The 13,346-nt window shown below is 43.1% G+C and overlaps 1 protein-coding gene across 2 annotated transcripts in view; it reads left to right on the top strand.

The window, feature by feature from the left end:
• CHD7 (chromodomain helicase DNA binding protein 7) overlaps window positions 1–13,346 on the top strand; it is a 177,761-nt gene that overhangs the window by 139,043 nt on the left and 25,372 nt on the right. For both annotated transcript variants that reach the window (XM_087825395.1, XM_087825396.1), the window contains exons 14-20: window positions 1,214–1,357; window positions 2,456–2,711; window positions 8,375–8,585; window positions 9,116–9,311; window positions 9,868–10,035; window positions 10,261–10,440; window positions 13,165–13,275. In XM_087825395.1, coding sequence (XP_087681521.1) covers window positions 1,214–1,357; window positions 2,456–2,711; window positions 8,375–8,585; window positions 9,116–9,311; window positions 9,868–10,035; window positions 10,261–10,440; window positions 13,165–13,275 — 1,266 coding nt within the window. The remainder of the gene's footprint in view (window positions 1–1,213; window positions 1,358–2,455; window positions 2,712–8,374; window positions 8,586–9,115; window positions 9,312–9,867; window positions 10,036–10,260; window positions 10,441–13,164; window positions 13,276–13,346) is intronic.

The raw sequence follows: 13,346 nt of genomic DNA on the forward strand, positions 1-13,346 counted from the left end.
TATTTTTTAAAAATCTTGGATAAAGTAATTCAGGACTTGAATACGTCAGGGATTATGGCCCATGTTCCCCACCAGTATGGTTATACTTCAGAAAATCGCAAACCGACTCGCAGACTCCTTCCTCTTTGTGAATGTAATGAGTCTGAAGATGATGGTGGTGGTCTGCATATCTTCTGAACCAGAGACGGCTTTGTTCAAGAGGGACAAGTAGAAGAATAAAAGCGAATTGAACTGCTTCCCCTCACTTTCAAAGATAAGACATGGTAGATACTAAGGACAATAAATAGCATGTCCTTAGCTAGTATTTACTGAGCATATGCTTTCTGCGTGGCAGCCAAGCCTTGTCAGATTCCCAGTTAAATCAGAATATTGCTTTTGAACCCACTAGAAGGTGTAATCACTGTTTGAAATAGTTTTCATAGCTGTGCTGTGTATCAAAGTAGAAAATATAAAGCCCTCGGGGCTAATAAACTCCCTGTTACTAAGACTGGTCACTACCAAACAGCTCTCCATGTTGGATGTACAGACATAAGACAAGGGCACAAACGCGCCAGGAGAGCTGAGAAAGCTCCTGAACAGGAAGGATTGTTTTAGAGAAATACCTAACTTTGTCCAAAGAGACAAAGTTAGAAATAGCATCTGTTTTAAATATATATATATATTCAAAAAAGTAGTATTTAAAACGAGCTACCCCTTTGCTAGTTTGAAATTTCTGCAGAACAAAATGGTTTTTCCCATGCTGTTGCTTGTAGAAGAACTCCTTTTGTCTCCAGCGTGAGTCATGCAGGAAGCAGATGGGGAGACGAGAGCGCTGTTGATGTAGAGGACAGAAAGGATGGAGGAAGCTTCATCTGAGTCTAGGGATTTTAGGAAAAAAACGTCAGCTTTGGTGCAGAAAAAGGAAACACTTCGGGGACTTGCGAAGCCATGGCACTACACCGTTGACTGGCTAACCCCAGGAAGAGACGAGAAGGCAAGACAGGGTCACCGCCAGGCCCGCGGAGTTCTAGGCAGCCCCTCCGAGAGCGCACCTGAAGCAGGGGCCGTTTTTCTCTCCTGTGGGAATTAGGCAGGAAGGCAGAGCTACGGGACGTAGGGCGGATGCTGAATTAACTTTCATGAGAAGTAGGAACGTGGGTATGTAGACAGAGGCTTTGGTTTTAAGAAGCTGTTGGTTATGATTTGGTCACTGGCTCCTCTTGTCCTGCTGCAGGAACACAAAGTGCTGCTGACGGGGACCCCGCTGCAGAACACTGTGGAGGAGCTCTTCAGCCTGCTTCACTTCTTGGAACCTAGTCGCTTCCCTTCGGAGACCACCTTTATGCAAGAATTTGGTGATCTGAAAACAGAAGAACAGGTATGTATCACGCCTACTTTGTATTTTAGTCAAATAACTGAAGATTAACCCATGAAATGGCAAAGGATTAATATTAAACTACTTAAAAATGTAAATTATGTCAAACACCTGCCCCCCTCACCCCCCACCCCACCCCCATATCCAGTAGATGAGTGAGCTTTACAGCTCCTTTCCTCGGGCATTCCAAGTCTTCATGACAGAGGTTTTCTTGTTATTTTGTTTGTCCATTTGCCCTCATGAAGGGCTGTTGATTTGTAGAGGTTATGTACCTGTTCATGTGATTTTCAGAGACTGCTGTGCTATTCAGGTGGGTGGTTTTGCTAGGTATACTTTTGAACTTTGTATACCTTTGGGGATAGTGTCAGAAGCCACTGAAATTTGTAGAGCTGTTTGCCTCCTGGAGTTTTAAGGTCTAATCTTAACCTCTCCGTTTAGTTCAAAGTGCAGTCCGTCTTTTGTTTTGCTCTTCTTAAAAACTGTCTGGTGTGCTCTATCCTATTGCCAGTCAACAGAGAAGAGAACTGGAGAGAGACATCTCTGCTTGCAGGGACTGGGTAACTCCTGGCTTCCGTGCTCTTTCTCGAGAGCAAGAGAACTGAAGCAGAGGCCTCCCCTGACACGGTCTCTCCCCTCTTCCTGATCATCCCTGTGAGACAAACAGAAGGGAAAGAGAAACGAATAAATTTGGTTCTTTTTTGCAGTGTACCTCTCAAGCCTTCTGGTTGTTCAGGACTGCTGGACAGGCGAAATGGTCCCTTTGAAATCGGATCGGTCAACCTTCACGCACTTCCGTTATGAAAGCTGAACGTTTCTTGCCTTCATACCCTTACCGGCCTTTTTTTTTTTTTAATTGAATTTATTGGGGTGACATTGGTTAATGAAGTTACACAGGTTTCAGGTGTACGATTCTATAACACATCACCTGTGTATTGTGTGTTTACCACCCCGAGTCAAGTCTCCTTCCATCCATCCCCTTATTGGGCTTTGACAAATGAAAGTGAACGGTAAACAGGATACTAATCCTGGTTTCCCATGTGGCGTATGTTGTGTCATGCAAGCACGTCATGGCACCGGTATTTACGTAAGGTCCTTTTTCAGGTGCAAAAGCTCCAGGCTATTCTCAAGCCAATGATGCTGAGACGCCTCAAGGAGGATGTGGAAAAGAACCTGGCCCCCAAAGAAGAAACCATTATTGAAGTTGAGCTGACCAACATTCAGAAGAAGTATTACCGCGCCATCCTGGAGAAGAATTTCACATTTCTTTCCAAAGGTGGTGGTCAAGCTAACGTGCCCAACCTTTTAAACACTATGATGGAATTACGCAAGTGCTGCAATCATCCCTACCTTATTAATGGTGAGCCTGGCTATTTGCAGACTTCTATTGACGGCCCAAGCACCAGAAATCCTTTTCTCCCTCCGCACTGAGGGTTTTAATGGTTCACAGTCGCAGCTATGTCCTGTCACCTCTGTGTGTCTCTCACCACCTTCCCGCTCTCAGCGATGATGCCTCCTTCTGTGGTGTCCGAGGGCAGAGGACTATTGCTCCTGCTGGTCCCCAAAGCAGGATCTCACCTCACCTTCCTCTTGCATCCCTACATCTGTCTCACTCGTTGAGAGGAGGTGTTAGTGCTCCATGGCAAAAAAAAGAAAACCATCAAAACTGTTAACAGTTCAAGAAAAATTAGCCCCTGATTGAGATTTTCTTGCTCAGTGTGTGTGTGTTTCGGGGTGTGTGTGTTTAAATCAGAGAAGTTACAGCATAGAAGAGCTTTGGTGTGAAAAGGCAGCTATTCGCTGTCTCAAGACTTCGACAGGAGAAAATTTCTCTCAGTCTGGAGGCCTCTAGCACCTGTTCCCTAAGAATGAAAGATCATTTTATGGCTTTGACAATGGTTTGTTCTTGTTGCTAATGAATACTTTATGCTCTTCTTGCCTCCTCACCTAAATTGATAGTGTTATGTAACCGATATGAGCAAAAACCTGTATTCTATATATACTTACAAAAGTTATTAAAGGAGTAAGCATTTCATGCCTATGACGTGGCAGATACTCTGGAAAGTACAATACCTTCCGTTTGTCAGGGACTGAGATTAGGAAAGCTGTTAGAAAGTGGTGGCATGGAGTTAAGCCCGCGGGGCTGGGAAGGCTGCAGTCAGTCAGAGTTGGGACCAGGAAGAGCACTGTGCTGATGTAATAACATGAGCAAAGAAAAGGGGTCAGGAAAACAGTCTGTAAAGTACATGCAAGAAGTGCGGCGGTGGACCCAGACGTGTGGGGCCCTGCTGTGGAGGGCCTCACGTGCTAGGTGTGGAACTTTGTCTTCAGGCTGTAGGCAGTGAGAACCAACGAGTGGAAATGTGATCCAGGATGATGGATCCGGCAGCGTCGTATAAGACAGATGGGAGTTGGGAAAGACAGACAGAACGACCAGCTAGGAGGCTGTTGCTGTAGTCCAGGCCGGAGTTAATACGGGGTGAGGAAAGGTGACGACCCACTAAATTGGGGTGCTTGTGCTCAACTACAATTGGCCAGCAATACAGATTGGTTCCTTTCCACAGGAGAGGGGGCAAGCCTGATTTTGTCTTTACCACAACGCGCGGGGTTCAAGGGCCCCTAACTTAAAGAGTTCCTAATTCTTTTTTCTTCCGTAACTTACTGTCAGACCACAGATCCAGAAGTTCCTGTTACTAAATGACAGATGGTCCACACCTGGGAGACAGTCTCAGCGGAGCACCCTAGGCCATTGCTGTGGTGTCACATCAGTGAATTTCCTTTTCAGACTTTGTGCTTTTAGCTTTTTCTCTTAAAGAGAGTATCATGTGTGGTAATTATATGTTTAATGCTGCCAACCTGCTAATCACCGTGTGGTTGAGAGCCTGTAAGGCCATTCATGGTGCGTGTCAGCCAGCCTGTTCCTGAGTTGGGGAGATGAAGTTGGGGTTCAGGGCAGTTGATGGTGTGAGTAAAGCCACACACACACACACACACACACACACACACTTTTGCATTTACTATCTGGTGGAAAGAAAATGAGGGAAAGTAGCCTCCAAGGGGAAAGAAAAGGCACTCACAAAAGAGATTAGATGCTGCCAGCAGGATGTGTGTGGAAGGGATGATCTCAGTGATGGTTGTCAGGTATCCACTCCCAGTTCCATTGAGTTTACCTTGTTTGGTTACATGCTAATTACATGCATTGAGCATTGAGACAGGGGAGTTTCCCCAAAACACAGCTGGTGGGTCTTTTCCATAGCTGATTTCTCTCCAGGGCCATCCTGTATCATTTATTGTTTGCCAGGAGGCTCTTAGGACTTCTAAGGCTTGGCTCTTTGACAGTTCTAATTGGTCACACCTCGTGCTCAGCTTTTCTGTCCTTACAACAAGTTATGAAGTGTGTGTTAAGCAGGTATACTTACATGCCTTTATGTTGGGAAACTGTAGTAAAAAAATACCCATACACATGAGGGGTTACAACTTCCCAGGTAACTTCTGTAGACCTCGTGTTTCACAGGGGTGGCTCCAGGGCCAGTACTGGCCGGTGTCATCCACAACCTGGAGTGGAAGGAACACATTTATTGAACAGGTCAAGGAAGTTTCAACTTGGGAGGTATAATTGAAATTTGTCTAGGTTGTAGCAGAGTAAAGCAGCCCTAATCAAACTTAAGTTCAGTACAACATAGCACAACATTTCTGAAAATGTGGGAAACAGAAACAATTAAGTGCATAAGTTGAAAGGGGTAACACAAGCAAAGCAGAAAAAAAATTGGAAGTAATGGATAGCACACAGGTTGTGTATAAATGAGAAATATTTTGAATGTGCATTAATGTTAAGTGCTTATGGGGTTAGAACAGTGTTTGGTGCACTGTAAACACTCAGTGTTACTAGTTGTTTTTCTTGCTAAAGGTTAAGCAGGTAATAGGATAACATAAATGGAGATACTGTTATCGGCTCAAGATTTATTAGAATGGAATGTCTAATTTTAGATCTGCTATGTGACAGTAAAAATAATGTTGAAAATGTGGTCAAGTTCCCTTAATGGTTAGGGGTGACTTGAGTTAATTGCTGTTGTTGTTGGGGGTATAGGAGGAATGTAGGGAATTGTGAGCAGAAAGAAAACAAGACTGAAGCTTATATGATGGAATGAATTTGATAGAGAAAATAGTAACTTGTTTTTTTTTCTGGTAATCTTCAAAAGAAAATAATGTTTGTTTCTGGCTAATATAGCTAGATAACACTGCAGTGATTTCCACATTATTTTTAAAATGTCTTTGATACACACATTTTTAATAGTAATACGAGTGGTACTTTAGGGTGGTGCCAACAAACTATGTATTTTGTCTTATTATACCCATTTCCTGTTCGTTTTCTGATTGATATTTACAGTTAACTTCAAGGTAAATCTAACCGATAAACTTGAAAATTTGGCTATGACATCAGAAGGTAGAAATTGCTTTCTTCCCCAACACCTTTCCTACACCCTTCCCTTCAGTCTGGCCATAATAAATTCAGTGCTAAAGGAATCGCATAGGAAATATGTTTGCTTGATGTTTTAAAATGAAGTAGTATTAGTGTAAACTGACTGCCACTCAAGAACCAGAATTCATAACAAAGATCTGAATTGATTAATTCAGAAGTAGCTTTTGTCAGGTAAGAAGGAGCATATTTTAATTTTGACTATTCTTTATAAGATGAGAAATTATTGGTAGCATTGAAAAAGCAGAAAAGTTATTTTTCTCATCTCTGCATCAATTTAAAATGAAAAATAATAAATTTCTTTATTATTTTGACTGAATTATATATATATATTTAACTTTTTTACTAAAATAATCCAAACATGTCTGATATTTATTTTGTCAAAACTGATTATTTCATTTTTGAAATCTATTCATTGACCATTAACTTGTTTTAAACTAAAACACTGTATTTTATTTTGAGTATGGATTATAATCTTAATGTGGATAATATAACTACCCAAATGTCATAAGAGTAAAATCTCTCTTTTCCTGAATTGCAAAGAGCTTATAATATATTGTCCAACAGGAACAAACTTTTTAAAAACACCTAATGTAGTATATGGACTTAAATCTGTTTCTGCTGTCTCCTGAATGTAGAACCTACCTTTCTAAACTTTACATTTCAAAAAACATTAACTATTCAAGAGCCTGCCTGCTAAATGCTCTTAAATAGCATTTTGGTTTTTACTATTTTTCTAGTCAAACCATTGCCCTTTTTTTCACTTAGAGGAAAATCCTGCATGTTAGCCTGTTACTTGTGGAGAGGAGAGTGAGAAACTGGCATTTGCTGCCAGTCCCCCTTCGAAAGAAATAGCAAAGTGCTTTCCAGAGGCCTTAGTGCTTTGGAAAGGTGTTAAGTGACTTTAATCTGTTCTCAGTAAGATTCTTTGTCGATTAATGATTAGCAAGCTTTATTTGTACATATGACCGTGTCATAACTTAATTCTGCAAGTGCCCTTAAAATGGAGCTAGGAGGCCGTTTGCTGCACTGGCCTCTGCTTGCCAAAGGACCCACTGTGTGAGTGGCCTGGTGGCCTCCCTCACCTAATGTTTACAATCCGTTTGAGGTTTGTGTATCCCCCTCTTGTGTACAGTAGTCAGTCCACATGTTTAAAACCGGTGGTAACAAGGGTATTTTAAAGTTTCTGACACGGTTTAAGGTTGGGAACCAATCCCATTAGATGGATCTGTTTGTCTGTATTTCCTAGAGGCTAGGTGACTGCATCCCAGTCCTTGGGGAGAGGAGCTAAGCAGACAGCCATGCCCTGATTAACCTCAGAGATGGGAGGAGGCCGGGCGGTGCTGTGTAATTCTAGTTAAGCCACCTAAGCAGTTGAAGGAAGCTTAGCCTGCTGTTTCCTGGATAAGCCTGTGTTTGGGGTCAGGGAAGGAGGCCCTGACAAAGATGTCATTCTCTTGAGGCTTCTCTGTGATGCCCCCCAAATCTTTGAACAAGCAGAAATCTCTGTGGGGCTGTGATGAAAAGAGGGTTAGGCATAGACATCTTACACGAAACAGAGGGGGTTTTTTTTATTTCTAAAGTTTTTCAAGCTTTGAATAACTGAAGATAGAATATTTGTCCCTTATGAAATTACCAGGTGAGAATGAATATGGAAGGAGATTTAGAGCTTGCCGTAGAAGATGTGTGCTATCCGCCAAAAATTAACATCCCTAACCCCTGGCCAGCGTGCTCAGTGGTTAGAGCATCGGCCACGAACCAAAGGGCCTCTGGTTCAAATCCTGGTCAAGGGCACGTACCCGTGTTGCAGGTCCAAACCCCGGCCTGGTTGGGGCTCGTGCGGGAGGCAACCCATCGATGTATCTCTCTTTCATCAACGTTTCTCTCTCTCTCTCTCGCTCTCCCTTTCTCTCCACCCCTCCATCTCTCCCTTCCACTCTCTCTAAAAAAGCAATGGAAAAAATATCCTTGGGTGAGGGTTAAAAAAAAAAAAAATCCCTAAAAATGATCCTGAAAAATGAGTTCCCTTCTGTTGCAGTCCTTTTGGCTGTATTATTGTACAATTATAAATACAAGCGGCTGCCCTTACCCTGTAATTGTTAGGACTCCCTGTCTCCTTGCTCTTCCTTTCAGAGCAGATTTTGTTGTTTGTGTTTATACTCAGCTAGTAAACAGTTCTTTATTTCTTCAGCAGTTTAGGTTCCAAATTTTCTGTAGGTATCTGGCCCTTGGCTTGTTTCTGCCACTTCTAGCCCGACAGTCTGTTGTTGAAATTCGGTTTCTACAATCAGCAAACATTTGTTTATTGAAAAATGTGATTTTCCCCCTCCAAATGCCTAAGTGTGTTGTGCTTAAAACTTTGATCCCTTCTGTGCTTTCCCGGTTTTGTGCAGACAGAACTTTGAGGAAGGGGTGGATTCGTGTTCGTAAGCACGAGAATGGTGTTCTGGTTCCGACGGTTTGCGGTGGGTTTTGAAAGCTAGTCCATTGTTTTCAGTAATAAAAACCTTTTACTGTATTCATGTTATGCTGTCCAATCTCTGCAGGTGCTGAAGAGAAAATTTTGGAAGAGTTTAAAGAAACACACAATGCAGACTCTCCAGATTTTCAGCTCCAGGCGATGATCCAGGCTGCTGGCAAGCTAGTGCTGATTGACAAGCTGCTGCCAAAACTGAAGGCTGGTGGCCACAGGGTGCTTATCTTTTCCCAGATGGTGCGCTGCTTGGACATACTGGAAGACTACCTCATTCAAAGACGGTGAGGCCACGGTACCATAGAATAAAAAGGGAAATAAAAATGACCTTTCACAGGGCTCTACGTGGTTCCCCTCGAAGTGATCCCTAGGATAAAGGGGGTAGAATCGGGGAAGTGTGTCACATCTCTTTAAAGGCTCTAGATGTACACGGCCGTTATTCTGTGCAGTGACTGCAGTAGGTCTGCATAATTTTGTGGGCAATTTTGTTTCCCGTTTCTTTCATTTGACCAGGAGAGAATAGTTCTGACCTAAAATTGAAATTGTTTGTTATTTTACTGTTGGAGGTGTCAGCTATTTTTAGAGTTTAGATGTTTCAATGGAGAGGAAGTAAAACAAAATGTAATCTTTGGGCAGTCAACCAGTTGTGTGAAAAGCAACAAAACCTGTTTGCTCTGAAATTATTTCTGATCCATAATACCATTCTGTTAATAGATAACCAAAATTGTATTATTGTCTTAAAAATAAAAATAAAAAGGAACAGGTATATTGTAGCTCTTTGTCAGGCCTCATTGTTCATGCTGACATTTTCCAGGTACCCCTACGAAAGGATCGACGGCCGAGTAAGAGGCAACCTCCGCCAGGCAGCTATTGACAGATTCTCCAAACCTGATTCTGATAGGTTTGTTTTCCTCCTGTGTACACGGGCAGGAGGCCTAGGCATTAATCTTACTGCTGCTGATACCTGCATCATCTTTGATTCTGACTGGAATCCCCAAAATGATCTCCAGGTAAACATGCAAGAGAATCTTCCCGATGCCCCCCCCTTATTATTTTATTTTATTTTATTTTATTTTATTTTATTTTATTTTATTTTATTTATTTTATTTTATTTTTTTTTTTTAAATATATCTTTATTGATTTCAAAGAGAGGAAAGGAGAGGGAAAGAGAGAGAAACATCAATGATGAGAGAGTCATTGATTGGCTAGCCCGCAACCCGGGCATGTGCCCTGACTGGGAAACGAACCCTGATCGCCTGGATCCTAGGTCGAGGCTCCACCGTTGAGCCACGCCCGGCTGGGGTCCCCCCCCCTTTTAAAAGTCATTCTACTGTGACAGAGAATCCCCGTCAAGCCAATAAATTAAAGTCATGTAGTCACTCAGATGGTGTCCCATGATTGGGGCAAATGAACCAACTAGTAATCAATTTATTAATAATGTAAAAGTAATTTCTTTGTATGTTAACCCTCTTCTAAACCGCACCTCTGTTTATGGAACAGATGCTCTTCCAGCTGACAATTGAGTCTTTCTTTCCTTGGTCGTCATTAATTTCCCTGTTCTTCCAGGCTCAGGCAAGGTGTCATAGGATAGGACAGAGCAAATCTGTGAAAATCTACAGGCTGATTACAAGAAATTCTTACGAGAGGGAGATGTTCGACAAGGCTAGTTTGAAGCTCGGCCTGGATAAAGCGGTGCTGCAGTCCATGAGCGGAAGGGAAAACGCTACCAATGGGGTAAGGCCACATTGCCCAGCCCAATCACTTGCTCCGGTTCCTGGACTCAGTTTAGCTGACAGTGAGAAATTCTCCAGCATCAGATTGTTTTTCAACTTCAGTATTTATTTTAGGCAGTATTTCCACTTCACATTTCCTTTGTTAGGATTTAGGTTTATCTTCTTTGAGGAAAAAAACATTTGTTTAGTCTAAAAACATTTCAATTCTAAATGATCCTTAAAACAGGTTCAACAGCTTTCCAAGAAAGAGATAGAGGATCTTCTGCGAAAAGGGGCCTATGGTGCACTCATGGACGAGGGGGATGAAGGGTCTAAATTCTGTGAAGAAGACATCGACCAGATTCTCCTCCGGCGAACCCACACCATCACCATTGAGTCTGAAGGGAAGGGTTCCACGTTCGCTAAGGTGCGAATAGATCCGAGGAGGCAGGTTTTCCAGAAAAGCTTGATAGGGCGCATGCACAGCGCCTTGTGAACGTTTGCTTTCTAGTCCGAATTAAGAAATTAATTAACTCCCCGTGGAGCCCTTCATGCATAAAACATTCTTTGTTTGTGTTTGGGGCTCTGTTCTATTTATATGGCACCAGTGGCTACACTCACCACGTCTTCATATCTGCTTCCCGGCTCCCAGGCTAATGCTTTACCTGTGTCCTTCACCCCACCCTCTCCACTTCTTGAGATCCCCATTCCTGACACAGCCTCTAGGAAGGATCACATCGCTCCTGGTTTCCCTCCAGCTTCAATTCCATAGCTCTTCTTTCATAGCTGACATCCACACGAGCATTATTTACACCAGTTGTCTCCGCTGCCTTCCTTTCTACGTATTTTTCAATTTCCAGCTTGCAGCCTCCCCCACCTCTTCACCAGCCCGCCTCTGGCAAAGGCCACCACTTGGAGCCACTCCACCAAGAGCCCCTTCTTAGGCTTCACGTGGGTATTGATCCACCCATCCACACCCGGGCCCCAGTCTGCACTTTTATTTTTAATAGCTTTACTGAAATGTCATTTACTTACCGTAAAATTCACCTACTTTACGTGTACAGTTCAGTGTTTTTAACATATTTACAGACTTGTGTAACTGTCACCACATCAAAAGTTTAGACTATTTCTAGCACTCCAAAAAAGATTCTCATGCGCATTAACAGTCATTCCTGTCTTGTGTGTGTGCATGCATGTGTGTCCCACTAATCTATTTTCTATCTCCATAGGTTTGTCTGCTCTGCACATTTCATATACATCGTATTGTTCAACATGTCTTTTGTGTCAGGCCTCACTCACTTGTGCTCGAGGTTCATCCACCCTGTAGCACAGGCCAGCACCTCCTTTTTATTGCTGAGCTGTGTTCCGTCTATACCTCGTTTACCAGTTGACAATGGACATTGGTGGTGTTTATTTATTCACTAGTTGATAGTGGAACTTTTGGTTATTATGAATAATGTTGTTATGAGCATTTGCCTACAAGTTTTTGTGTGGACACGTTTTCATTTCTCTTGCATATATACCAGGAATGGAGTTGCTGGGTCATGTGTTAGCTCCATGTTTAACCCTTGAGGAACTGCCAGGCTGTTTTCTAAAGTGAATGTACCCTTTGCTTTTTCCCACTGGCAGTGTTTTTTAGGGTCCCAGCTTCTCCACATCCTCAGCAACACTTTTTATTGTTTTGACGTTTTGATTGTAGTCATATTAGTGAGTGTGAAGTGAGAGCCGCTAGGGTTAGGTCTGCATTTCTCTGATGCCACGGAGCACCTGTCCTTTGTGGCCCTTGTGTATCATCTTTGGAGAAATGTCTATTCTAATTCTTTGTTCACCTTTTGAGTTGTCTTTTTATTATTGAAGTTTAGGAATCCTTTATATATCCTGGATAAAAGTTCCTCATCAGATAATACAGTTTGCAAATATTTCTTCTAGTCTTTCCTCAATGGTGGTTAGTTTTAATGAAGCCTGGTTGGTTTACCCCTTGTTTTCTTTTCTTTTATTGTTTGTGCTTCTGCATTGTCTAACCTGAGGTTGCGAAGATTTGTCATCTTCTCAGAGTTTTGTAGTTTTCACTCTTACATTCAGATCTGTAACCCTTCTGAGTGAGCTTTCGTGTGTGGTGATGTAAGACAGGGCCCACCTCCCTCCTTTTGCGTGCGGACATCCTGTTGTCCCGGCCACTCCTCCTCTGGGCTCTGTGACCCAGCATGTCTCCCTCATGTCTCTGCCTCTTCTCAGGTTCTTTCCTTGGTCCTCACACACACTTCACATTCAGGACGTGCAAAACCAAATCCATGACCCTGTACCTCCACCCTGTGTGCGCGTGGATGCACATGCTCGCGCGCACACACACCCGTTTGTTCACCTGAGTGACACCGTTCAGATGCCAAAGTTGGATGCTGCAGTCTTTCCTGGCTTCTTTCTTCCACACTTCACATTTACCTAGATTCTCCCTCAATTTTACCTTTTAAAGAACCTGTGTCTGTTTCTGCTATAGCTGTTTTCAGTCTTCATTGTTTCCTCCCTAAACTATAGTAGCCTGTTCTACCCCATCCTACCCTCCAAGACAGCTGTGCCTTTGCACATGATGGTCCCCATCTTGATATTCCCAGTTTCGGAGAGCGCCGCTTCCTCGGGATAGAGTTCGGACTCTGTTACAGGACACACAAGCCCTGCCTGACCTGCTGCCTGCCTCACCAGCTTGACGTCTGGCTACTCTTCCTGATTACCCTTACCCCGGCCACAGGACACGTCCCCTATCTTCTCCACTGTGCCTTTGCACATGCTTTCCGGTGCTTTGAGCTTTTAACAGTCTGCTCCAGGCATTGTTTTCTTGAGAGCCTGTTCTCTCTTCCCAGAAGTGCCCTCCCTGTACCCCCACCCTCACCCTCACCTGGTTAGGGCCTTCCTCTGTGTATCAGTTGCACCTGTACATACCTTTGCTACCTATCGATTATTGTGCTGTGTGGTCATCTTTTGCTTCCTGATCTGCCTCAACCCCTGGCCCGTGAGCTACCTAAGGGACGGTCTTCATCCTGGCACACAGTGGGGGAATGCATACATGTTTGACTGGATGTAAAAAATGAAAGCTACTCTGCATTTTACCTCTGAAGAAAGAATCTCAAAGTAATGTGTATTTTTTTCCCCCCTTTAGGCCAGTTTTGTTGCGTCTGGAAATAGGACAGATATTTCCCTGGATGATCCAAATTTCTGGCAAAAGTGGGCTAAGAAGGCTGAATTGGATATTGATGCCTTAAATGGGAGGGTGAGTGAGAGGTTCCCTTCAAACCCTATCTGATCTAACCCAAGGTTGCTTTTATAGATGTTTCAAGTATA

Source organism: Miniopterus natalensis, chromosome 16, assembly GCF_054644295.1.
Source record: "Miniopterus natalensis isolate mMinNat1 chromosome 16, mMinNat1.hap1, whole genome shotgun sequence".
Taxonomy (NCBI): domain Eukaryota; kingdom Metazoa; phylum Chordata; class Mammalia; order Chiroptera; family Miniopteridae; genus Miniopterus; species Miniopterus natalensis.